The 27,159-nt window shown below is 34.9% G+C and overlaps 1 protein-coding gene across 3 annotated transcripts in view; it reads right to left on the bottom strand.

Moving 5' to 3' along the window:
- Positions 1–27,159, bottom strand: part of PDS5A (PDS5 cohesin associated factor A) — a 119,608-nt gene that overhangs the window by 91,878 nt on the left and 571 nt on the right. For 2 of the 3 annotated variants that reach the window (XM_072944791.1, XM_072944803.1), the window contains exon 2: positions 26,188–26,368. In XM_072944791.1, coding sequence (XP_072800892.1) covers positions 26,188–26,328 — 141 coding nt within the window. In that variant the 5' untranslated portion in view covers positions 26,329–26,368. Of the gene's footprint in view, positions 1–26,187; positions 26,369–27,011; positions 27,153–27,159 lie in introns of those variants that run through there. The other variant, XM_072944798.1, reaches the window with a different exon arrangement.

Raw genomic sequence — 27,159 nt, 5'->3', positions numbered from 1 at the left:
AAACCAATAGAGACTACTTGAACATATAATTTGTTTCACTACTAATATACTTAGTAAAGGTTAGTATTCTTCAATGGGACAAGTTTATTATTCCATACTTAAATTCTGTAGTGTAGAAAAGTTACATGCTACATATTTCACTATACTCTTCCTGAATGCTAAACCACATTATGTTCTAAAGGTTCATTCTATCAGTACCTAACCATTTAACAAGCATATACTAAAAAACTACACTTTAAAGGTTCCTCTAAGTTTCTAAATTACAGGAAATGTTTTACTCCATTTATTTCCACCTTCAAGGTAAGCCAGTATTACTAGAGTTCTAAAAATAACCTGGATACTAGGATTCTAAAAATAGCCTGGATATTGACTGTAAGGGACAGAGTCATCATGAAGCTATTATCAGCTTTAAGAGATATTCATAAGGTCCTACAATATTAGTCTTAAAGCCTGAGAATCTGGGAAAAGGGGATAAATTAGGAGTTTGGGATTAGCATACACATACTATTATATATAAAATAATAAACAACAAAGACCTACTGTATAGGACAGGGAACTATATTCAGTATCTTGTAGTAATTTATAATGGAAAAGAATCTGAATAAGTATATATGTGTGTATGTGTGTGTGTGTAACTGAATCACTTTGCTTTACACCTAAAACTAACACAACATTGTAAATCAACTGTATTTCAATTTAAAAAAAAGCTCGAGAGTCTGACACTTGCACTGAAGCTTCAGAGATTTTAACATTTGGTTTTTACATAATTGTAGATGCTCTTCTCTTAATTTCAGGTACTTATGAGGAAAAAAGATAAGATGAGTTGGTGGCAACATGACACAAACCAATTAATTATTCTACAGTTTGACACTCATATAATAGAGAAAATTCTCAATTCAGAAAGCATATTTTTTTATAGGTACAGTATTTGTAATAGTACGAACAGCTAATGTTTGAGTTCTTCCCACATGCTGGGCATATTTCAAGTAATTTAAATGTACTTAATACAATAATTCCTTGTGGGAGGTATCATTATTAACATCCCCATTTAACAGATGAGAAACTAAGCTAAGTAATTTGCTCAAGGGCATAAAAATTCAAATCCAGGCAGTGTGGCTAATCACTCTTACCTACCTCTTATCATTTTTAATCTAGACATTATATACTGTATAGTACAATAGGACAAGTAGTTATCCAAAATGACTACAGAAAAATAAAATATTAGATACATAGAGAGGGTAGACTATAGAAACTACACCACATTATAGCACTATAACTACTAAGTGGTTATGGTCCCAGGCCAATTCAAAAAGGCCAATTTTCTCACAATGTAGATACGTGGAGACTATAGTAGAGAATTTAGATACTTAATAGATGTCTTTAATATATTAATTTAGCCTCAGCTTTTCTAGCTTTCCTTTTCCTTGATAAAGGTGGATCATTTGCCTTATTTTTAAAATGACCAATCATTATTTACGGTCTTTTTACTCAAAAAATTGAAAAGATAATAATATGCACCCCAATGTTCATAGCAGCACTATTTACAATAGTCAAGACATGGAAACAACCCATGTGCCCATCAATAGATGACTGCTTTAGGAAGATGTGGTATATATATACACACACACACACACACACACACACACACACACACAGGAATATTACACATAAAAAAAAGAATGAAATATTGCCATTTGCAACAACATGGATGAACCTAAAGAATATTATGCTTGGTGAAATAAGTCAGAGTTAGACAAATACTACATGGTATCAATTATATGCGGAATCTAGAAATTATACAAATGAATCTATACACAAAATAGAAAGAGACTCACCGACAGAAAAACTTCTGGTTATCAAAGGAGAGAGGGAGAGGGGAAGGACAAATTTGGGGTATGGGATTAATAGGTACAAACTACTATACATAAAATAGATAAGCAATAAGAATTTACTGTATAGTACAGGTAATTATATTCAATATTTTAAAATAACCTATAATGGAATATAATTTACCAAAAAATGCAATGAAAAGCAGCTGGCTTTCCTTAAGGTTAAGTGGATTAAGATTTGGACAAAAGAAGGAAAGGAAAAATGAGGTTCAATCAAATATGTGGGTAAAAAACAGATGGAATTAATTATGGTACGAGCAGTGAGAGCCAGAAGATAAGCAATAGTAAGTACAGGAAATTCCTTAGGGGCAAGATAAAAAGAGGCATGGGGGAAAAGAATAGACAGTGGCAGAAAGGCAGAAATGAGCAAAGACTTCCTATATCAGTTGCCAAAAATTACTTTGGCCCAGAAGAACTTAATGACTGCTAGAGAAGGCGAAAGCCAAAAGCTGATAGTTTGAAAACAAACAAACAAACAAACAAACTGGACAAAGCTTTAGCTAGACTGACCAAGAAAAGAGAAGACTGAAATTACTACATTCAGAAATGAAAGAGGGGATATTACTACTGACCTTTTCAAAACAAAGAGAATTATAAAGGAATTCTATGAACAATTATATGCCGATAAATAAGATAACTTAGATGAAATGCACAAATTTCTAAAAAGACACCAGCTACTGAAACTGACTTAAGAAAAAATACCATCTTTAAAATCTGTGAATCACTATGTTGTACACCTAAAATTTACATATTGTAAATCAACTATACTTCAATAAAAATTTTAAATAGAAAATATGAATAAGCCTGTAACAAAGGAAAAGAATGAATTAACAATCAAAAACTACACACACATAAAAACCGACAACATAATGCCATTTGCAGCAACATGGATGATCCTAGAGAATGTCATTCTAAGTGAAGTAAGCCAGAAAGAGAAAGAAAAATACCATATGAGATCGCTCATATGTGGAATCTAAAAAACAAAAACAAAGCATAAATACAGGACAGAAATAGACTCATGGACAGAGAATACAGACTTGTGGTTACCGGGGGGGGGGGGTAGAGGGTGGGAAGGGATAGACTGGGATTTCAAAATTGTAGAATAGATAAACAAGATTACACTGTATAGCACAGGGAAATAAACACAAAATGTTATGATAAATCACAGAGAAAAAAATGTGACAATGAGTGTGTATATGTCCATGAATGACTGAAAAATTGTGCTGAACACTGGAATTTGACACAACACTGTAAAATGATTATGAATCAATAAAAAATGTAAAAAAAAAAAAAAAACTACACACAAAGAAAAGCCCAGGCCCAGACTGCTTTACTGCTGAATTCTATTGAACATTTAAAGAATATCAATTTTCCCAACTCTTCCAAAAAATAAAAGATGGTAAAACACTTCCAACTCATTCTGTGAAGTATTAATCTGATTTCAAAACTAGATAAAGATATCACAAGAAAATTATGAATGAACTTGAACTCCTACCTCAAAAAAGAAAAACAACCATATACAAAACTGAACAAATTTTGATAAATTTCAATTTTTGAACAATTTGATCAAAACAGATTAAAGACCTAAATGTAAGAGCTAACACTCTTAGAAGAGAAATAAATCCTTGTGACCTTAATTGAGGCAATGATTTCTTCAATCTGACACTAAAAGTGTAAGTGACAAAAAGAAAAAACAAAATAAATTGGACTTTATCAAGATGAAAAACATTTGTACTTCAAAAGGAAACCATCCAGAAAAAGTGAAAAGACAATCCACAGAAAAGGAGAAAATTTTTGCAAATCATATAACTGATAAGGAATTTATATCCAGGATATATACATAAACAACCCTTACAATTCAATAATAAAAAAGACACATAACCTAATTTAAAAACTAGCAAAGAATGTGAATAAATACTTCTTCAAAGAAGGTACGTAAATGGCTAATAAGCACATGAAAGAATTCTTGGCATTAGTCATTAGGCAAATGCAAATCAAAATTACAATAAGATACTACTTAATGTTTACTTGGTTATCTAGAATCAAAAAGTCAATTACATAGATAAGATAATTACAAGTGTTGAGGATGCGGAGAAACTGGAACCCTCATACACTGTTGGTGAGAATATAAAATGGTGAACACACTGTGGAACAGTTTGTCAGTTCCTCAAAAGCCTAAAACAGTTACATATGATCCAACAATTCCACTCTTAAAGGCAAAAGCAAAAATGTCCACACAAAAACTTGTATGTGAGTATTTATGACAGCATTATTCCTAATAGCTAGCTGAAAGGTCAAATCAATTCAAATGTCCATCAATTGATAAAGGGATAAACAAAATTTGATACATCCATATAGTGGAATATTTGGCTGTAAAAAGGAATGAAGTACTAATGCTACAAAACGGATGAACATTAAAAACATTATATTAAGTTAAAGAATTACCAGTCATGAAAGACCACATGCTATATGATTCCAATTATATGATATGTCCAGATCAGGGAAATGTACAGAGACAGAAAGTAAGTTAATGACTGCTTAGGGCTGGAAAAGCATATAGGAGTGACAGCTAAGACTGCCTTTTTGAGTTGATGAAATTGCTTTAAAATTGTGATGGTTGCCCATTATATGTGAATATGCTAAAACCAATGACTGTACACATTAAATGGGTGAATTATTTGGTATGTGAATCATATCTCAATAAAGCTGCTAAAAAAAATACAGGTGAATACAAATGAACCAGAGAGATTTCCTAAAATCTTCACATCTTTCCACAAAAATATTCTTTTAAATGTTAAGATCCCTTTAAGGCAATGAAAAAGGTTCAACTGAGAAAACTGTGATTCATAAGCCATCTTCTACTATCAGGAAAGGAAATAACTGAAAGGGAAGGCACAGGGCTAGGAAATTGTCCCAGACCATGTAAACCAAGTAAGCTATCCATGGCTTTTTCCATATAACCACTGCGGATTCACATTTATAGCATGTATTACTCTTTCTCCAATAAATTCTAGGCAAACAGAGGAGGGCAACAAGAAACTAAGGGAGGGTGCAAAGGCTCAAAGACAGGACAATCTTCTGTAAGGCAGAGTGCATTCATTTTATAAAATGAAAAAGGCCCAGGGAATTATCAGACAGAAATATAAGACCACAAAATTAAAGTCTGTGGGGAAAACACATTAGCTTGTAGTGTGTGTCGTACATAACCCTTAACTATAAATGTGGGGGAGGGAGAGGGACTAAATATACCTATTCCCAACAGAAGAAAAAAATTTAATGGAAAGATTTTACATAGGTTATGTTGTTAAGAAGAGGGTCCAGGGTCCAGGTTTAAGAAGAGGGTCCAGTAATTATAAGTGTTGTTGCTGGCACTTGAACAAACTTCACTTGGGAAACCTTGTGCTGATAATGCCTGATAATATCTACAAAAGCACTAGAACCAAATCCTGCAGAATTGTTAATGGCTTAGAAGAACACCTCAGAAACAACAGCAGAGCACTCTTTAAAGATATTCTGAAGGGAACCCCCATAAGCCTCTCAGCTCATTTCTCTACACAAACACTACAGGCCAGAAGGGAGTGGCAAAATATATTCAAAGTCCTGTATGAAAAAAAGATGCAGCCTAGCATACTCTATCCAGCAAGGTTATCCTTTAGAATAGGAGAGATAAAGAACTTCACAGACAAGCAAAAACTAAGAGTTTCACAACACTACGCTAAAACCATGCTAAAAGAAATATTGACAGGTCTACTTTAAATAGAAATGAAGCAGGATGCTACAAAAATGAGAAACTCGTAACTGGAAAGGAGATAACTGTCATGAATTACAAAAAGAATAAACACAAAATAGTGAAAGAAGACATCTAAATTAGTAAGAGTGGGAGAGGGAAGCAAGGAAAGCCACTGTGGAAAACAGTATGGAGATTCCTCAAAAGACTAGGAATAGACTTACCATATGACCCAGTCATCCCACTCCTGAGCATATATCCAGAAAGAACCCTACTTCAAAATGACACCTGCACCCCAGTGTTCATAGCAGCACTAATTACAATAGCCAAGACATGGAAACAGCCTAAATGTCCATCAAAAGATGACTGAATAAAGAAGATGTGGTACATTTATATGATGGAATACTATTCAGCCACAAAAACTGACAACATAACACTATTTGCAGCAATATGGATGTTCCTGGAGAATGTCACTCTAAGTGAAGTAAGCCAGAAAGAGAAAGAAAAATATCTTATGAGATCACTCATATGTGGAATCTAAAAAATAAATAAATAAATAAATAAATACAAAACAGAAACAGACTCATAGACATAGAATACAAACTTGTGGTTGCCAAGAGGGCGGGGGGTGGAAGGGGACAGACTGGGATTTTAAGATGCAAAATAGATAAACAAGATTATACTGTATAGTACAGGGAAATACACACAAAATCTTGTGGTAGCTCATAGTGAAAGAAAAAAATGTGACAATGAATATATGTATGTTCATGTGTAACTGAAAAATTGTGCTCTACACTAGAATTTGACACAACATTGTAAAATGACTATTACTCAATTAAAAAAAATGTAAAAAAAAAGAAAAAAGAAAAGAAAAGAGAAAAAGATATTCTGAATCACTAATACTTTTGATGACAATGACACTGTGCGGAAAAACACATGCATCAACATCTAGTCAAAAATAAGATTTAGAAGGGTCAAACTCTGAATGTGATGATTTTTAGAAGTAACAGCCAAGTTATTTCAATTTTATTTTTCCTTTTCGTATGTAAAAATATTTTTAAAAATTTGTCTAAAGGTATCTACATGAGCTCTTTCAACAAGTATACAATAAAAGTTTCTAAGTGTTACGATCACCAGATATTTTAAATGGTAATCTTTTCCTAGCAATGAGCTCATACTCATGGAACTGACTGGACTTTCTACCTATCCTATCACTAACAGCTAGCTTGACAGTACAGTGGAATGTCCTGCTGTTATAAAACCATTTGAGAACAACACCATGATAGAGTGAGGCGGTATTTTATTGGCTGTGACATAGGTTGTAAACTTGTGATCACTAAATAAATTATGCTACTTTTCCCACAGTACATGGGTCTGGAAATGGAAATCAAAATGCTTCCATTCACTATTATATCTAATATCCTACTCCAAGAATTTTTGCTTTCATACCTAAAACGTCTGGTCTGCCAGTTTAGAGGTTTTGGTTTTCATGAGAAGACTGTTTCTCTTATAGGAAACAACAGTTCCACTAAAGTTGAGATTGCCACCTGACTGTTCTAGGTTGTTCAAGCCAATGAAACAACAGGTAAAAAGGATTTTAGTATAATGGCTGGTGTGACTCATCCCAACTATGAGAAAACTAGGTTGCTACTATGTAATAGGGACAGGAAGGAATATGTCTGGAACTCAGCAGATGGGCTAGTACAGTATTTCTCAAACCACTGGTGATAAAAAATAAGCTGTGGCTTTTTAAAAAATTCCAACACAATTATAGAATAAAAATAATACTCTTAGAGATTGTAGCCATGGCAAATTGCCTATTACCATTTCAACGGTTTCAATTTACTCTTAATTCCTGCATTCATCCTATTGTGAACTATCACCACACTCTCCATAGCTAAGGCACTTCTTAGGATTTCTGCATGCAATAAATATTCAAAGTTTGTAGGAAAGGACAGTGTCTTAATAAAGTCAAAATCCCTAAGGGCTTCAGTTAGACCCATTCAGAATGAAGGTAAGGACAACCTACCAAGTTAAAAACAAAACAAAACCTGACCAGCCTGGCTGAAGAACTAAGTGAAGGCGAAAGAAACAGAATGGACTGTGGAAGAATGAAATTAAGGCTCTATGACCAATATAAAAATGAGGTCTATAAGCAGCGATGGAATCCTATTGTCCCTGCTTGTTTACGTCTGTGTTAACTAAGTTATTCTTCCTTTCCTCCTCTCTCCTCCTAGTTATTTTAGACAGAGATTGTCAGTGGTGGTTTCTAATTTACGTGTTTAGGGATTGGCAAACTTTTTCTATAAGGACAAGAAAGTAAATGTTTTGGGTTGTGCAGGCCATGCAGTTTCTGTCATAACTACTCAACTGCTGTGGCAGCATGAAAGCAGTAACACACACACAATATGTAAAGAAATGAGCATGGCTGTGTTCCCACAGAGCTTTACAGCCTATGAAATTTGAATCCCATATAATTTTCAGGTATCACCAAATATTATTATTCTTTTGATTGCTCTCCCTCACCCCTCAACCACTTAACAGAAAAACAACTCTTTGCTTCCAAGCCTACAAAAACAAACAGCAGATCAGATTTGGCTTGTAGGCCGTAAGTGTGCCAACCTCTGAGTTACCCCTGAGTTAGACTATTCAGATGGAGTAGTGTTTTAACTAAAAAAGCAATTAACATCATCCAGAACTGGCTATTTGTCACCTAGGGATTACATACCATGCCTATTGAGACCATCTGGAAAGAGGTGAGAATATTCTCATTTTTAAAAGAACGTTAGCTGTGTCTTGTTAGATGAAAACATGAAATAATTATCCTAGTTCTATGGAAGTTCAAATATCAGAATAGTATGCTAATTATTTACATAGTGTCTCTCAACCCCAAATCCACCCTTTTATACACTGTTCTCTGAAGTTGAGATTGGGATTCTGGAAAATGCATTGCCCAGACTTCTCTGATAGGAAGAGTGATTAGAAGACAGGAAGAAGAAAAAGGGACTTCCTTCTTGTTTTTCTTACTCTTCCCATGAATGTCACTCTAGCAGTCTTTAGCTTCTTTCAGCACTCATCATCCCTTAATTGACAGTATTTGTTGTTAATATTTTAAACAAATGACTTTAGAAAGTAGCTTTGGCTGCAGGTGTGGTTTCTCAATGAATTCAAACTGCAACTAGAACGCTGTTAACCATATAAATGTGAAACTTCAACAAGTAACATCTATCCACTAAATCACAAGAAATGTCAAGCTCCTTCTTCCTGTGCTGCCAAAAGTTACAACAAAAACTGAGATCTGCATTTCCAAGCACAAACTGCAATTCCAGCAGAATTTTTAGGATCTCAGTGCATACGCACAGAAAATTTCCACATTTTAAAGTCCATTTCAAATTGCAGTTGAGAACTTCCATCTAACCCTTCAATTGGAAGCTATTAATCTGCAATGTAATGAAATGCTAAAATGCAATCATCAAGAGAAGAATATAAAAGAATTCTATAAACGTCTTTCTAAGCAATGAATATGCTCAATTAAAATCATATTTTCATGAACTGATATTAATGTTTGGGAGTATTTATGTGAAAAAATATTTTCAAATGAAATACACTACATTTCATTACAGATCAACATTAACAGGTGAACATCTGAAATAAACCTTGGTAACAGGGAACTGTGACTTTGAACCCCAATTAAGTAAAATGTTACTTCCACACCTTCTCCCCTAAAGAATTCCATTCTTCTCATCAGCAGACCTGCATTAAAAAAAATTTACTGAATTGTTATTACGTTTTGAATTAAAAAAAAATTGTTCTTATGGTGTAAGCACCTATACAATATCCTCCTGACCCACAAAGCATACAGTATTTACTATCTGGCCCTTCATAGAAAAAAAAAAATCTACCAATTCTGGGTAAATACCCAAGATAAATGAATCCTTACCTCTACCAAAAACCACAGACACTGTTCATAGAAGTGTTATTCATAAAAGCAAAAAACTATTAACCTAAATATCTATCAATAATAGTATGGAAAAATAAACCAATATATTCACACAATGAAAAGAATCACTGCAACTCAAAAACTATGAATGAATCTCAGACATAATACTTAGCAAAAGAGTCAGACACAAAACAGTATAGACTGCATGATTTCATTTATATGAATTTGATGGCAAAATTAATGTATGTTGATGAAGATCAGACGAGTATCTATTTCTGGGGAAGGGAACCTAAGGCAGCCTGCTGGAGTGCCACAAATGCTCTGCATCTTGATCTGGATAATGGCTACATGTGTATATGTACATAAAAGTTAATAAAATGTTACACTTAAGGTTTATGAACTTCATGTAAAAAATTACACATTTAAAAAAGAGGAAACACACACAGTTAATGCCATGTAGATCATTTCCCATGTCCCTGTGACTTTATATTTTTCAGGCTGTACCTGTGGCTGAAGATGACAGAAGAAAAAGTCAGTAAATTTGAGAACAAATCATGTAGGAATCAAATTTGAGGAGCAACAGAGAGAAATGACCGAAAAAAGTAACAGAGCCTCAGTGACATGAGGGCAATATAAAAAAGAATCTAACATATGTATAAGTGGATTGTTGAAAGAGAAGAGAAAGGGGGAAGAAAAAAACAAACAAACAAAAAAAAACCCTGAAGATATAATGGACCAAAAATTTCCCAAAGTTGGTGAAAGACATAAGTTTATAGATCCAGGAAGCTCAGTGATTCCAAAGCAGGACAAGTATGAGGGAAACACAAACCTCAGGGCATCACAGTGAAACTGCTGTGAAACTGCAGTGAAATCAAAGAGAAAGAAATACCATGAAGTATACTGACGAATGCAACTTACTCTGAAATACATTTTAAAAACAGGATGGATAGGCAGGTGTATGCATACACATACACACATGATAAAGTAAAATATAGCAAATCCAGCTCAACCAGATAAGAATTGATTTAATCCCTCACACCAACAACCTGACAAGAGAAAAGATATGTTTATTTCTGTGCATAAATGCTATCTACCTCAGTCTTTACTGTTGTTTTTTTAATATATATGTCCATCATTCAATCAAAAACAGGAGGCAGTGTATGGGAAAGAGATAAATAAGTCAACAGAAGCAGACTTAGCACTGGCCCAAGTGCAAAAGCTATTAGACAGGTATGTTAAAATAACTATAATTAATACATTAAAAGATATAATGGGAAAAGGACACCATGCATTAACAATGGGGAATTTCAGCACAGAAATGGAAACTATCAAACAGACTAGAAGCACAGTAGAAGAAAAAATATGGAAGAAATATTTGAAGGGATAAAGGTTGAGTATACAAAAATACTAAAAAATAAATTTTACATCTAAGAAACTTAAGAGAAGAGCAAACAAAATAAATACAAAGAAAAACATAAAAAGCACATTGTAGTCAAAAAAGGGGGAAATCCTGAGAGCAGCCAAAGAAGAAAGTAATCTCTATTACTAGGGGAATAGGGCAATTTACCATTTGAAATGTTCTAATTAATTATATTTCAAACACTGCCAATTTGCAAATAATTAAAAGTAAAGTGATAAATAATAAAGCCACAAAAATATTTTATTTTTAATAATTCAGAAGTCTGGCAGCAATCACATCACATATGTAAATAAGAATGATTAGTCTTGGAATACCACACACTATTGAAAATGCAAAACAGATCAATGTTTACGAACCCTCCTGTTTTAGAAAAAGTAAAACTCTTATTAGTAAATTTACACATACTTCCAATTCAACTTGAATTTTTAAAAAATTCCAACATGCTGTATTTGTAACAGTCAGCTCAAATTAGGAAGACTAGGATGGAATGAGATTTCATTTGGAAACCGAGAATGTCTGCTTTCATAAGTAAATAACCCCAAATGCAAGTGCTTGTAAGCCATTAATTTTAGAGACTACTTTTGTTAAATTACATTTTAAAAACTACTAGTTAAACTATGTAACAGAAATGTAGATTAATAGAGTTCTAAATAATAGATTGCCACCAGATAAAGTAAAAGAGGTCATGGTATATATAGTTGCATGCCTTCCAAATAAATTCAAATGTTTTCAGGGTAGAGCTAAGTTTAAAATAATTGGGGAATAATTTAAACTGTTTCTGGGCAGAATTTAAACTTACTGTAAAACATCCTATAACTAATTTTACAAGTCATTTTTAAACAAAATTTTTGAGAACAGTTAATAGGAAATTTAGCAATAAGGAAAGTAAAATAAATTTCTGGGATTCTCAGCGCATATTCTTTGTATCAAGATCACCTGAAGGGCTTATTTAAAATGAGGGGAAAAAAGGGGGGGGAGGGAAAAAATGCAGAAATTGAGCCCATTTCTAAACTAGTAAATCGGCTTAGGGGAGGGAGAAATTACCAGGTATCTGAGTATTAATAAAAACATCAGATGAAATTTAAGAATTCTAAAAGTTTGAGAACTGCTAATCTAGGTTAAAGCATGCTAATTATCTTCAAGATTTAAAATCTTCTTCATCCGCTTAAAATGAGTAAATTTGGTACTCAGAGCTCTACCTTGGCCAACCAAGAAAAGCTCAAATCAGGAAATATTAAGAGGATAATAGTTCTAACTTCTATAAAGAACATAAGCAATACAGGTGTATCTCATTTTACTGACCTTCACTTTTTTTGTTGTTTTTTGGGGCGTGGTGGTAACTAGGTCTATCTATCTACATCTATCTGTTTATTTACTTTTTAATGTAAAGTACTAGGGAACCTAGGACCTTGTTCATGCTGAGCATGCACTCCACCATTGAGCTATACCTTCCCCCCACTATTGCACTTCATTTTATTGTGCTTTGTGGATATTGTTTTTTTTTTAAACAAATTGAAGGTTTGTGCCAACTCTGTGTTAAGTAAATCTAATGGTGCCATTTTTCCAACAGTGTTTCCTCACTTCATGTCTCTCTGTCACATTTTGGTAATTCTAGCCATATTTTAAACTTTTTTCACTATTATTATATTTGTTACAGTGATCGGTGATCAGTGATCTCTGATGTTACTATTGTAATTGTTTTGGGGTGCTACAAACTGCACTCATACAGGACTATGAATCTAATCAATAAATGTTGTGTATGTTCTGACTGCTTCAGGAACCGGCGGCTGCTGCCTGCCCCCACCCCCTTCCTAGGACCTCCTTATTCCCTGATACACAACATTGAAATTAGCCTAATTAATAATCCTACAATGGCCTCTAAGCCTTCAAGTGAAAGGAAGAGTAGCCCATTGCTCACTTTAAATCAAAAGCTAGAAATAATTAAGCTTAGTGAGGAAGGCATGTGGAAAGCTAAGACAGGACAAAAGCTAGGTCTCTTGTGCCAGCTAGCCAAGTTCTGAATGCAAAAGAAAAGTTCTTGGAGGAAATTTAAAGTGCTACTCCAGTCAACACATGAATAATAAGAAAGTGAAATAGCCTTATTGCTAATGTGGAGAAAGTTTTGGTGGTCTGAATAGAAGATCAAACCAACCACAACATTTCCTTAAGTCAAAGCCTAATCCAGAAGAAAGTCCTAACTCTCTTCAATTCTATGAAGGCTGAGAGAAGAAAGGAAACTGCAGAAGAAAAATCTGAATCTAGACGAGGTTGGCTCATGAGGTTTAAGGAAAGAAACTGTCTCCTAACATAAAGGAAAGGAGAAATGGCAAGTGCTGATTTTAGAAGCTGCAGCAAATTATCCAGCAGCTCTAGCTAAGATAGTTATGAAGGTGGCTACACTAAACAACATATTTTCAACACAGATGCAACAGCGTTCTATTGGAAGAAGATGCCAAGTAGAACTTTTGTAACTACAGAAAAGTCAATGCTTGGCTTCAACAGATAAGCTGACTCTCTTGTTAGGGGCTAATGCAGCTTGCAACTTTAAGTTGAAGCCATTGCTCATTTACCATTCTGAAAATCCTAGGGCCCTTATGAGTTATGCTAACTCTACTCTGCCTGTGCTCTATAAATGGAACAACAAAGCCTAGATGACAGCACATCTGTTTACAAAATGGTTTACTAAATATTTTAAACCCGCTCTTGAGCTCGTCTGCTAAGAAAAAAAAAAAAACTTTCAAAACATTATTGCTCATTGACAATGCACCTGGTCACCCAAAAAGCTCTGATGGAGATGTGCAATGCAATTAATTTTGTTTTTATGCCTGCCAACAAACCATTCTGCAGCCCATGGGTCAAAGAGTAATTCTGACTTTCAAGTTTTATTATTTAAGACAATATTAACATTTCATGGGCCAAAGCTGATATAGATAGTGATTCCTCTGATGGATCTGGACAAAGTAGACTGAAAACTTTCTGGAAAGGACTCATCATTTTGGATGCCATTAAGAACACTGGTGATTCATGGGAAGAGGTCAAAATTACAACATTAACAGGAGTTTGAAAGAAGCTGATTCCAACCTTCACGAAAGACTTTGAAAAGTTCAAGACTTCAGTGGAGGAAATAACTGCAGATGTAGTAGAAATAGTAAGAAAACTAGAATTAGAATGGAGTATGAAGATATGACTGAATTGCTGCAAGCTTATGATATTCAAAGATGAGGAGCTGCTTCTTATGGATGACCAAACAAAGTGGTTTCTTAAGATGGAATCTACTCCTGGTGAAGATGCTATAAAGCTTGTTGAAAATACAATAAAGGATTTAGAATATTACATAAACTTAGTTAATAAAGCAGTGCAGGGTTTCAGAGGAATGACTCAAAATTTTGAAAGAAGTTCTACTGTGAGTAAAATGCTATCAAACGGCATTGCATGTTACAAAGAAATCGTTCATGAAAGGAAGAGTTGTGAAAGAAAAGAGTCATGAAAGGAACAGTCAATCAACGTGACAAACTTCACTGTCGTATTTCAAGAAATTTTCACAGCCACCCAAACCTTCAGCAACTATCACCCTGTCATCAGCAGCCACCAACATTGAGGCAAGACCCTCAACCAGCAAAAAGATTGTGACTTGCTGAAAGCTCAGATGGTTAGAATCTTTTAGCAATAAAGCATTTTAAAATTAAAATATGCACATTTTTTACATAATGCTACTGCACACTTAATAGGCAACTGTATAGTGTACACATAACTTTTATATGCACTGGAAAACCAAAAAATTCATTACTGCTTCATTTTGATATTCACTATATTGTAGTGGTCTAGAACCAAACCTGCAATACTTCTGGGTTATGTTGGTACATAAACAACAAACATTTGGGATTTTCCATGCTAAAAAAATATATATAGGAAGATAGGAGGGATAAATAGGCAGAACACAGAGGATTTTTAGGGCAGTGAAAATGTTATTATAATGATGGATATGTGTCATTACACATTTGTCCAAACCCATATAATACCAAAAGTAACCCTAAATTAAAATATGAACTTTTGGTGACTATGGTATGTCAGTGTAGGTCCATTGTTGGTAACAAATGTACCATTCTGATGAGTGACATTGATAAGGGAAGGCTATACATGTGTGGGATAAGGAGACATAGGGGAAATCTCTATACCTTCCTCTCAATTTTGTTGTGAAACTAAAACTTTTCTAAATAGATCCCTAAAAAAATATATATATATACATATACATATATGTATATATATATGTATATGTACATATATGTATATGTATATATATATGTTTTAAAGGATTACTTACTGAAATGGATGTACTCATGCTATATTGGTTAATGAAAATTTAAAAAATAGGGATATGGATGTTGGGTGATGATGACATGTTAATGTTGATTCATCAATTGTAACAAACATCAATCTGGTGCTGGATGTGATAGGGAGGAGATGGGGTGGGGTTGCTGGGAACTTCACTGTCCACTTAATTTTGCTGTGAACTAAAACTGCTATTAAAAAATAAGTCCATTAAAAAGAAAGCACTAACAACTGAACAATAAACAAAGAAGTATAGAAAAATAGAAACAACTGAGATAGCAGCAGTACGTTATAATCCAAAAAAAAACTGATTAAGATATCAACTAAAGGATGAGAGCTGAATATAGTAGATACAATTAGATAACATTACTTCCAAGAGTAATTTTCATTTTATTACTGCCTGATGATTTTTATCACTTTCTTCAAAGCTATTTAGGTATATACTTCAAGAAAACCATTTTCTAAACTTCTGGCAGAAACAAAGTAGTCTTCTTATATATATTGACTCTATGAATCTTAAGTTAAACACTTATTCCATGATTTTCTTATTGCAGATGAGAAATTCACCTCTACTTACTTTACAGTGGCTAGATGAAGGATATTCAATTAACAAACACAGGAAATTACACATGGCCACTGAACTTAAATTTTCAAGTATTAAACAAAATAATTTGGCATCAAATTACTATTAATGTTTATTTGAACTCCTACCATAGAAATATTAGGAAATTTTGGAAAAACATGCATTGAATATATATAATAAAAATCCAGTTCATGTTGTAATAATCTAGTACATAAAATTCTACTAACCACTCTTAAATTTTACTCTTCCACAGCCTTAAGTGTCATATGACTAAACTCTTAGCAACTAACAGATTCATTCAGACAGTATCAATTAGAAATGAATTATTGTTCAACCAAAATGCTATCTGGTCTGGACATGAGGATAAAAAGACCCCACAAATTGGCATCAAAGAAAAGGTGGTGTTCATGTGTTTAAGAAACTCCTTGGTCACTTAGCTTTACTGATCATGTAAAACCACAACTTAGACACATCACTCTTCAGCTCTGAGGTTTTTTGTTTGTTTTTTTTAATTCAAATTCCTCTCTTTGGCATTTAAAGATTTTAACAATTTCATTGGTATCTTCCTCTTTTTTCTCCCAACTACTCTCTAAGATGCTTGAGCTCTAGCAAAATTATTCTACTTATTTTCTTCAGACACACCAAGCACACTTCTGCCTCTCAGTCTTTGTCCCTGCTATTCAGCTGTTTGTAATGTTCTGCAGCCTCTTTGCTTACCAAAGTCTAAGCCTTCAACTCTCAGTCCAAATGTCAGCTTCCCCGTGAAACTTTTGACCACCAAAATTCTTAGTATCTCTTTATCCAAAGAAACAGATACAATCCTAGCATACAACTGGCACTTAACTACAATAAGTTATATGATAATCTCAAATATCCTTCATATAAACAAAATCCATTCCAATGTTATTTCTAGTATAAATCCAGTTTTCTAAGGGACTCATGCTATTTAAGGACTAGTTTTATCAGCACCAATCATAGTGCCCCTACTCTGACAGAAAGTTTTAAGTGTTTGATCTTAATGATAATCTTATAACATAAAAAACAACACACATATGACAGTTCCCAACTTTTAAATATTACATAATATACAAAAAACGATATAATATCTGCAATGTCCAAATGAGAGGAACTTTATATTCAGGCATTCCTCTAACTGTGTAGAAGCATACGAGTTGGGAAGCTCTGCATTAATGCAAAAGACCAAATGCCAACAGCAAGGGAAAGAAATTTAATAAACTCCTTTGTTATGTTTGCATTCAGCTTTCTATTGCAACAGTTACCTAGAAACTTCTCTATTTGTTGTCTTCAGCAAATAAAAATTTGTTAGGCTTTTATATCATCTATAAACTACACTCATTTTATCTTTCTGACCAGGGAACTCAACTGAACATACTTCCATGTGCCAACAATCTCAGCCAAAGTAGTATTTAAATTGAACAATTAACTCCGAAAACAGAAGCTACCAGGAACAAAATTCATTAAATGTCCTTAAACTTAATGTGAGCACCAATTAGTTTTTTCTTTTGGACATCTACAGATTTCTGATACTGGGAAAATAAATCATGGCACTGCTATTTCTACATGTCAATGCCGTTTATTCATGTATGATTTTTAATAAGCCTTCACCTAATTTCTTTTAAACTCAAGATCTTGAATTAAGCCCCAAGTGAGGCTTGATGACTTCAACATTATGTATGTTACAATAATTTTGTCTTCATCTCCACCCCACCCTCATTTTTTTAAACAAACTAAAAAAAAATCACTAATTCCTTTTGAGTTTTTAAGGAAATCTAAATAGGGTTCTTACCTCTCTGAACTTCAACACAGCACTATATTTAATCATTTTCATAAAGAACTCTTGCTGTCATGAGGCAATAAAATGGCTTTTTTTGCAACATATTAATTTGCCAATCTGCCATTTTAAAAGTAGGCATTACTTGATGATACAGTATTGAGAGGCTGTGCAGTCTTATACTTGCTGGTGGAAGTATAAAATAATACAATCCATATGGAGTAGAATTTGACCACCTCCAACAAAATCACTCATAAATTCACTCTTTGGCCTAACAATCCCACTCCTAGGAATTTACCCTAAACAGACACTTCCAAAAATACACAAGAATGTGTGAACAAGCTTATTCACTTGAGCATTTTTTTCGATAGCAAAATATTATAAGCAATCTCAAATCAACAATGAGACTAGTTGAATAAACTATGGTACATCTAAACTTAGAATACTGTAACACTATGAAAAAGAATAAAAAAAGATTTCCAGATACGGTGTGATTTCCAAGATACACTGGGTGAAAAAGCAAAGTACAAATGAGTACATATAGTAGTCTATTTTTCAAAAGTAAGGGCAAAGGAGAGAAAGGATAAACCAGAAACTAATGAAAACGATTATCTACAGTGAGTAGGTATGTGGAAATGAAGAAGGGACAAGGATGGAAATTAGACTTCTCAGAAGTCTAAGTTTTTCTATAGTTCTGACTCTTGAACTATGTAAAATTAAATAAAAAGAATGAACAGAGTAATCCCTAAAACTGAATACAAGCACTCCTACAACTCAACAATAAAATAAGTAACCTGATTAAAAAATGGGCAAAAGACTCGAATAAACATTTTTCTAAATAAAATACACAAATGGTCAACAAGCATGTAAAGATGATCAATATCCCTAATCATCAGGGAACTACAAATCAAAACCACAATGAGATATTACCTCATACCTATTAGGATGGCCACTATCAAAAACACAGAAAATAACCATTGATATGGAGAAACTAGAATCCTTGGCCACTACTGGTGAGAATGTAAAATGGTGCAGCCATTATGAAAAACAGTATGAGGGGGGTTCCTCAGAAATTTTTAAATAGGATTATTATATAATTCAGCAATCTCAGCAACATGTGTCCAAAAGAATTGAAAACAGGATCTCAAAGAGACATATGCACATCCATGTTCATTGAAGCATTATTCATAATAGCTGAGAGGTGGACGCAACCTAAATTTTCATTATGGATTAATGGATAAAGAGAATGTGGTAGATATACACGGTGGAATATTATACAGCCCTTAAAAAGAAGGAAATCCTGTCAAATACACTACATAGATAAACCCTGAGGATATTATGCTAAGTGAAATAAGCCAGTCACAAAAAGACAAATACCACAGATTCCACATTTATAAGTAGTCAATCTCTTAGAAATAAGCAGAATGGTGTTTGCCAAGGGCTGAGGAGGAGATGAATTCTTCAGTGGGTACAGAGTTTCAGTTTTGCAATATAAAAACGTTCTAGATATCTGTTGTATTGAAAATATAGTTAACACCACTGTATTGTACACTTAAAAATGTCAAAGATGGTAAATCATGCTTTTTTTTCTTACCACATTTAACCAAAAAAAAAAAATTGTATTTGTCAGTACAAATGAAAAGAGTCAACAAATACACATAATTGAATACAAACAGAAAAAAATAAACCAACTATATAAAAACGGATAACCACTCAGGCAAAAGAATTTAAATTCAAGTAACAGGCACGGTTCTCTATACAACCTTAATGGGACAGAAAGAACTGCAAACAAATCTAAAAGTGGATGCTAAAACAGCTGAGTAAGAGTTGTTGGAAAACAAGCTACTCTTACAAACTATTTATTACTTTGACCATTACTTATTAATTACAAACTCTTTACAATGCAGAGAGTTGGCCAACTATACCCAAGTGATCAAACTTAGCTTAGCCAAGAGGACAAAATGATATTATATGTCTCCTGATATGATGATGCAAAGGGAACTAAACAACATCAGTTGTATAGCATACTTGCTAAAAAAGGTTCAATCTAAATTTAAACATGAGGAAATAAGACAAAACAGATTATGGAACTCCTATAAGACAAATGCTTCAAAAACTGTCACATCATGAATGACACCTCCACCCACCCCTCCAAAAATGATTAAAGGACTTTCTAGATTAAAGGAAATGAAAGAGACATGACGAATGCAAGTGTTCCCATATTGGAACTTGGATAGAGGAGGGAAAAAAGTCATTCTTAGGGTAATAGGGAATTTTACTGTCAGTACAATAGATATTACTGTATCTATGTTAAATTTCTTGAGTATGATAATGATATTTGTGATAAAGTAGGAGAATGCTCTTGCTCTAGGAAGATTGTTGAAGCATTCAAAAGTAGAATGTCTACTACTACTTAGTGTCTGCAAATAACTCTCAAACAAAGAAGTGTGATACATCTGTTTCCCTCTATGTGTGTTGGAGGGGTGGGGTGGGGGTGCTGGAGACACATAAAAACAAGAAAAGTGACAAAATGTTAACAGCTGGTGAATCTCAGTGAAGGGATACAGGAATATAGTGCTGAAGGTATAATTTTTCCAGCTTTTCTAGAGGTCTGAAATGTCACAAAATAAAAAGTTGAAATAGTTAAAAAAAAAAAAAAAGGTGGGAGAAAGCATCATTATGATCAGCTGGTAATACTCTCCAGTAAAAATTCAAATAATGTAAGAAACAGGTTCTACGATCAAATCATGAGCCTCCCCCATAATTTCCCCCTAATTAGCACATTAAAAATTCCCAACTTTTCCATCAACATATGACTGAATGAAGAAGATGTGGTATATTTATACGATGGAATACTATTCAGCCACAAAAACCAACAACATAACACCATTTGCAGTAACATGGATGTTCCTGGAGAATGTCATTCTAAGTGAAGCAAGCCAGAAAGAGAAAGAAAAAAACCATACAAGATCGCTTATATGAGGAATCTAAACAAAACAAAACAAAACATAAATACAAAACAGAAACAGACTCATAGACATAGAATACAAACTTGTGGTTGCCAAGAGGGTGGGAGGTGGGAAGGGACAGACTGGGATTTTAGAATGCAGAATAGATAAACAAGATTATACTGTATAGCACAGGGAAAAATATACAAGATCTTGTGGTAGCTCATAGTGAAAAAAAATGTAACAATGAATATATACATGTTTATGTATGAAAAATTGTGCTCTACACTAGAATTTGACACATTTTAAAATAACTATTACTCAATAAAAAAATGTAAAAAACAAAACAAAACAATAAATAAATAAAAATTACATTCTAGAAAAAAAAAATTCCCAACTTTTTTCTTACAGTATTTAAAATAAATTTTACTAATCTAGCAAATTAGCTGCAAATATATACTGCTGTTTTTGAGAGTAAATCTTTCTCAAACGTATGGATGTAACTACAAAGTGTAGAGTTAATATGCTTTGACTTGTCATGAGTGCTCCTATGGTAGATTAAAGACAGCTACAAATTCTTTCCTACTTCTTCCATTGAGAAGTAGATTGGATTTTTCTCCCTTGAATGTGACCTGGACTATGACTATTTTAACCAGTAAAGTAAGGTAGAAGAATAATGCAGAAGTGCCACTGCTGATTCTGAGTCATCTTTAAAAGTATTGGCAACTTCCTCCATGGTGTCTTAGAACCCTGAACATAACTACTCTGCTGGAAAGGCCACATGGAGAAGCCCTAACACTACATCACAGACAGGAAAAAGGGTCCAGCTAAGTCCAGTCGCTCAGTTTTTCCTACCTAGCCACCAAGTGTTTGAGAGAAGCCAGTATGTATATTCTAGACCAGTCTAATCACCAGTTGAGTACCACTGAGTGAGCCCAGTAAGCACTGTGGAGTAAAATAATCAAGCCAAGCCCTGCCTTAATTTCTGATCCACAAAACACTAAGATAATAAGAAAAGCTGCTCACAGGAGGCAAAAGGTGGAAGTAACTCAAGTGCCCATCAAAGGATGAAAGTTTAAACAAAAGGTGTTATATACATACAATGAAATATTATCTAGCCTTGAAAAGGAAGTGAATTCTGACACATACTACAATATAGATGAACCTTGAAGACATTATGTTAAATGAAGTAAGCCAGTCACAAAAACACCAATATTGTATGATCCCACTTATATGAGGCTCCCAGAGTAGTCAAATTCATAGAGGCAGAAAGCCAGAAAGGTGGTTGCCTGGGCTGGGGGAAGGGGAAAATAGAGAGGTACAGTTTAATGAGCACAGAGTTTCAGTTAAGGATGATGGAAGCGTTGTGGAGGTAGACAGTGATGAGACCGCACAACAATGTGAATGTACTTATGCCACTGAACTACACACCTAAAAATTATTAAAATGGTAAATTTTGTGTTGTATGTATTTTACTGTAATAAATGTTTTAAAAGTTGCTGTTTTACACCACTAGGTTTAGGGCTAGTTTATTACACAGCAACTGATAACCAGAACAGTTCCTCTACAAAAATGGAAGCCTAAAATAAGAATTGTGTTGTGCTAAGCATTACTTTACAAATGTATATTGGCTATATGTTAAGACTTCATTTTAAGATATCTTGCCTCTTCATCTAATTTTTAAATTTTTAGTAGAAACACCTGCATCAATACAAATATTAAAATCAAATACATAAACAAAATTCAGAATTGAAATTATATATAGAATTATATGTATAATTTAACATACTATGTAGCAATTAGGGATAAATAAAAATCACTTATGAATGTGAAAATAATCAAAACCAAATTAAGTATTTCTGGGGTCCACCTGAAGGGAAGGAAAGGAAAGAATTCATGGCCTTCCTGCCCCTAATCTATTCAGCCCCTCTTCCAACCTAGGTTTGATGAGAAAAGGGAGATGCCCTACCTAAATTAAGACCACCACACCCTAATTCCTACTAAACTATCCAATAGGCCAGACTATAGAAAACAGAAGTAAGAGTGTGGGAAAGTGGGAGAGTGGCTGAAACAAAGAAAAGGATTACAGAAAAATACAAAGCAAACGCAGAAGTAACACCTGGTGGGAGAAAAATGGGGGACATTTTCAGAAAAATAAAACTCTATTATTTAATCTTTCCTAACTCTTAGCACCAAGATAGTATTCTGATTTGATTCTCTGACAGAATGAATATGGTAGATTCAGGTATGGAGTCGTAGCTACAGAACTGTGTGGGGCATTGAACTCTGAGAGCAGGTAGTAACAAATGGATATAAGAAACAAATTTCATCTTCCCTATCTCTTCCTCTAAAAATCGAAGCTTATCAAAGTCTCCCACTTCCAAACTAGCAAGAAAGAAAGAAACAAAAGTAAGTGGCACATAGCTTTGTTGTAATACATGATCTGAGACAGAGTGTGTGTAACAAACTATGGGCAGAAGCACTTAATGGAACTTTGTACAACACTGTTTACAGATGTATTTTGAATATGTTATAAAACTTATCAGGCATGACCCATCCATTAGTTTCAGAATCCTGAACTAAATAGGAGGGACAATATGAGTGAACTATAGATCTTGATGCTTAATGTAACATAGGTACTAAAATGTTTGCTATCCTTCCAAACAGCTAACCTACTTCTATACGGTTTTTAACAATGCTGTCAATTAATATATATTTGTAACTTATCTAAATAACAAAACTGTTAATGATGGTTTTCAGCTTTATGTGTCTAGGATTGGTCACAACCTCTCAGACTCAGTTTATTCAACTGGAAAATTAGAATGAAATCAAATAACCTCTAACTACCTTTTAGTTCTAAAATTCTAAATATCTGTATTATCATCTCTAGTATGTCATCTCAAGTAAAGTACTTAGTTGCAATTCAAAATATTTGCAAATTAGCCTTCAATTCCAAAAATAAAAATATTTCTCTAATCCAATATTAATACAAAGTAATCATTCATTTATTCAACAAATACATGTTGAGCATCTAACTATGTGTCAGGCATTAAACTTGGCACTGGGAAGATACAAAAGTAAACAGATATGGTACCTGTTTTCATGAAGCTTACAGAGAAGCTGGGGAGAAAAACCAAATATACATATGCATAACTGTAATATCACAACTATAATAAGTAATATGAAGGAATTAAAAGAATATATAATAGGGGATCTAAGAAACTTTCCTTAAGAACAACAAATGAATGACAAGTAAACTGAGAGGAAGGATATATATGGGCAACTGAATTTGGACTCTGTCTAGGTAGCAATCAGCAAGGCATGTTCAAGGAACTGACAGAAGGCCAGTGTGATTGGACATAAAAATATTTAACACAGCTCCTTTAAAACAGAAATTAAAACTTCTAAAATACAAAAGTATGTCTTAGTCCTTCCAAAGAAATGGTCTAAGAATTATTTTCAAGGAAGCTTCAAAGCATCACAATAGTTTCTCTCTAATGTTTAAAAAAAAAAATGCTGTCGTATATATATATCTCTCTGCAGAAGACCAAGCTCTCATTGATTCCTTTCTCTTTTCACTTCACTGTTTTCAACTACATAATGAAATTCACAACTTCTTCTTCTACTTAGTTTAGATTCCTTAGAAGAAAGCAGCTATAAAAATAAAAATATACATTAGGCTATTGCTCTGGCTCTGCCACTAACCTGCTCTATGACTGATCTGGGTAAATATTACTTGACCACTTTGGGTCTAACTTTTGTTATCTGAGAAATAAAGGAAGTTTCAAAATTTACTTTAGGATCCTTCTAACTCTAAAATTATGGTTCTACTGTAAAAAATGCTTGTTCCATTCTTGAAAACTGAATAGAATGGACTAAACATCTCTGAATTCCACTGACCAAGATTTTACTTGCTTTTAAGCCCTCTTTGTATTTATATAACACTTTAACATTGTTGCTATAGTATAACAATAAACTACTGAACTTACAAAATCTACCCATAAATAAGCATCTAATGAACACAAAAATTATCAAAAATACAGTGAAATATTGTTTAAATTGCTGGAATTCATTGGTTATATGTCCATTTATAGTTAACAGTATTTCTGCTATTTAATCTATTTTCAGATGGAAGTTATATATATAAAACCACAACTTTTTAAGCCAGATTATCCATCGCTAGAACTCAACGTTTTAATATTCTTAATATGAAAACAGTAAAAATCTATAAACTTTTTACTTAACAGCTTTATATTTCATAATTCATATTTCATCATCTCAAAACACTCAGTATAATCTTAAGAAGCATCAGTTGAGTACCCTAATTCATGTGCAGTCTTTAGGATCCAGACTTATTTTAATGGAAGGCATTACATCCCATTCCTTCCAAAGGGGCAACAAATTGCAAAATCCAATTATATTTTAAAAAATAAACTACAGGAATACTTTAAATATTCATTAATCACTAACAACATTGTAAACATCTACTAAACACTAAGTTCTAAGACCAAAAGGGCAAGATCATTTCCTAAAAATGCATTTCACCAAGTTGCCCAAGGTAGAAACATTGTCAACATTGTTTCTTCCCTCACTTCCCATCATGTCTTTTTGATTCTAACTCTGACCTGTCTCTTGGATCATTCCCTATCTCTCTATTCCCACTCTCATAGCCCTAATTCAAGGTTTCAAAATCTTTCACCTAGACTACAGTTTCCTAGCTGGACTCCCCATCTCCAGTCTTGCCCTGTTCCAATCCAGCCCCAATGGTGATAACCAAAATGTCTTCAGCATTGCCAAATGTCCCCTGGGGGTCAAAGATGCCCTGGCTGAGAACCACTGCATCAAGCTGATCCCTTAACAAGAAAGCACTTTGTCAGGCTGTGGCTACAATCTATGTCTTTGCAACAGAAAGCAAAAAATTGACTTACATAAGGCTGAAACTTAACAATCCTGACGTTAGGACCCCATGCTTAAAATAAATAAGCTGACACCTTATAAAAAGAGCCATAACACTCTCTTAAAACCCCTTTGAACATATGGACATAAATCATCACCTTACTCCAAGTCTGAATTTTGAAAAGTCAGTACATAGTATAGACATATTTAAGCTTCTGGATATTAGAAAATTGTGATCATTTTGAAAATGCCTTTTGTGCTTAAATCAATTTTCTCAGAAGTTGATGAAAATAGGGACCTTCCCAGGCAAATTACTGCCTACCTTCTATTGAAAGCTACTCTAAACAGTATTCTCATAAATATTTCTAGGAACAACTTTTAAAACACTTGAATTCTCATACTTGAAAAACAGTAAGATTAAAAAAGAACACACACCCTCTTCTACTTTCCCATAATGATTATGTCCCTAATTGAAATTATTATTCAATGATAAAGCCAAGATACAACAATACCTCTCAGAGGGAAAAGAGAAGACGTAAGATACCTTAAAAAACCCTGGTAGGTGAAACTTAAAAGGCCAGGCCCAGCAGAGCAGTAACACCACAGGAGAGACTCCTCCTAACACAGACGTCTATAGTGTGAGCATTTCATCCAGAAGCTTACCTTCAGTCGTTTGATCATTTCGTCGGTGGTGATCTTGTCGGTGATCTCCTTTACCCCCGGAGGGTAAGCGATCTTCCCGTCGGCACTCACGACGCCACAGAGGGCAGTGGCAGGCTTGGGCTGCGCGGTGGAGAAGTCCATCCTGGGGGACAACTTTCCTTTCACAGTCCTCTACCGGCCTCTATCGGTCAGAAAACAAAAGTTCAGCGGGAAAGGGGCGACTTTGTAACCTCTTTTTTCATTTCAAAAATCTCTAATCTGCAAAGGGCCCTTTCTCCGTGGAGGCCAGGAACTCGGCGGGGCCCCACCACCCGCTCCTTCCAGGTGCCTGGACCCTGGTGGCCGCCGCGCCGCCCCCACCCACGCGGGCCCCGCCAACCCCGGGCCCGCAGGGCTCCCTGGCACCAGCCGCCGCGGCCGCGGGAAGCGCCGAGCAGGAGTTTCCCATTCCGCCTTTCACAATGAAATCCACCCCAAGCACCGAGGTCCGAAGTTTGGCGGCCTTGAAAGCCCGGCGAGGCCCCCAAGGCCCCCGCTCGGTCAGAGAGAAGCCTCGAGTCCCGCCCGGCCGGTCCCCTCCGGGAAAGCAAACGCGAGGCCTATAGGGCTCGGCTTAGGCCGCAAAACTAGGGAGCTAACCGGACCCACACGCAGTGGTGGCTCCCGGGTACGAACGCCCTTGCCGGGCCGAGCTCCAGGACCCCCGGCGTCCCCGCCACGCTCCCGCCCCTCCGTGTCCCGCTCCCCCACCCCCGCGGGAGGGGGAAACAAGCCGCCCTCCACCCCAAACCCCAAGCCAGGAAGCGGCTGACGCGGCTCCGCACTTCACATTTTGTTCCTTCAACTTCGGCTGAGGGACCCTGGCGGCTTCTCTCGCCCCCAGCCACTGGGCACCGTCCGGCGCCGCCGAGGCCTTACCAGCACCTCCGGGCAGCCCCGCCGGGCCTCGGTCCCGCCGCCCCCCCCTCCCGC

This window comes from Vicugna pacos, chromosome 2 (assembly GCF_048564905.1).
Source record: "Vicugna pacos chromosome 2, VicPac4, whole genome shotgun sequence".
Taxonomy (NCBI): Eukaryota; Metazoa; Chordata; class Mammalia; order Artiodactyla; family Camelidae; genus Vicugna; species Vicugna pacos.
The sequence above is the reverse complement of the archived record's forward strand: the minus strand, read 5'-3'. Positions and strand labels throughout refer to the sequence as shown.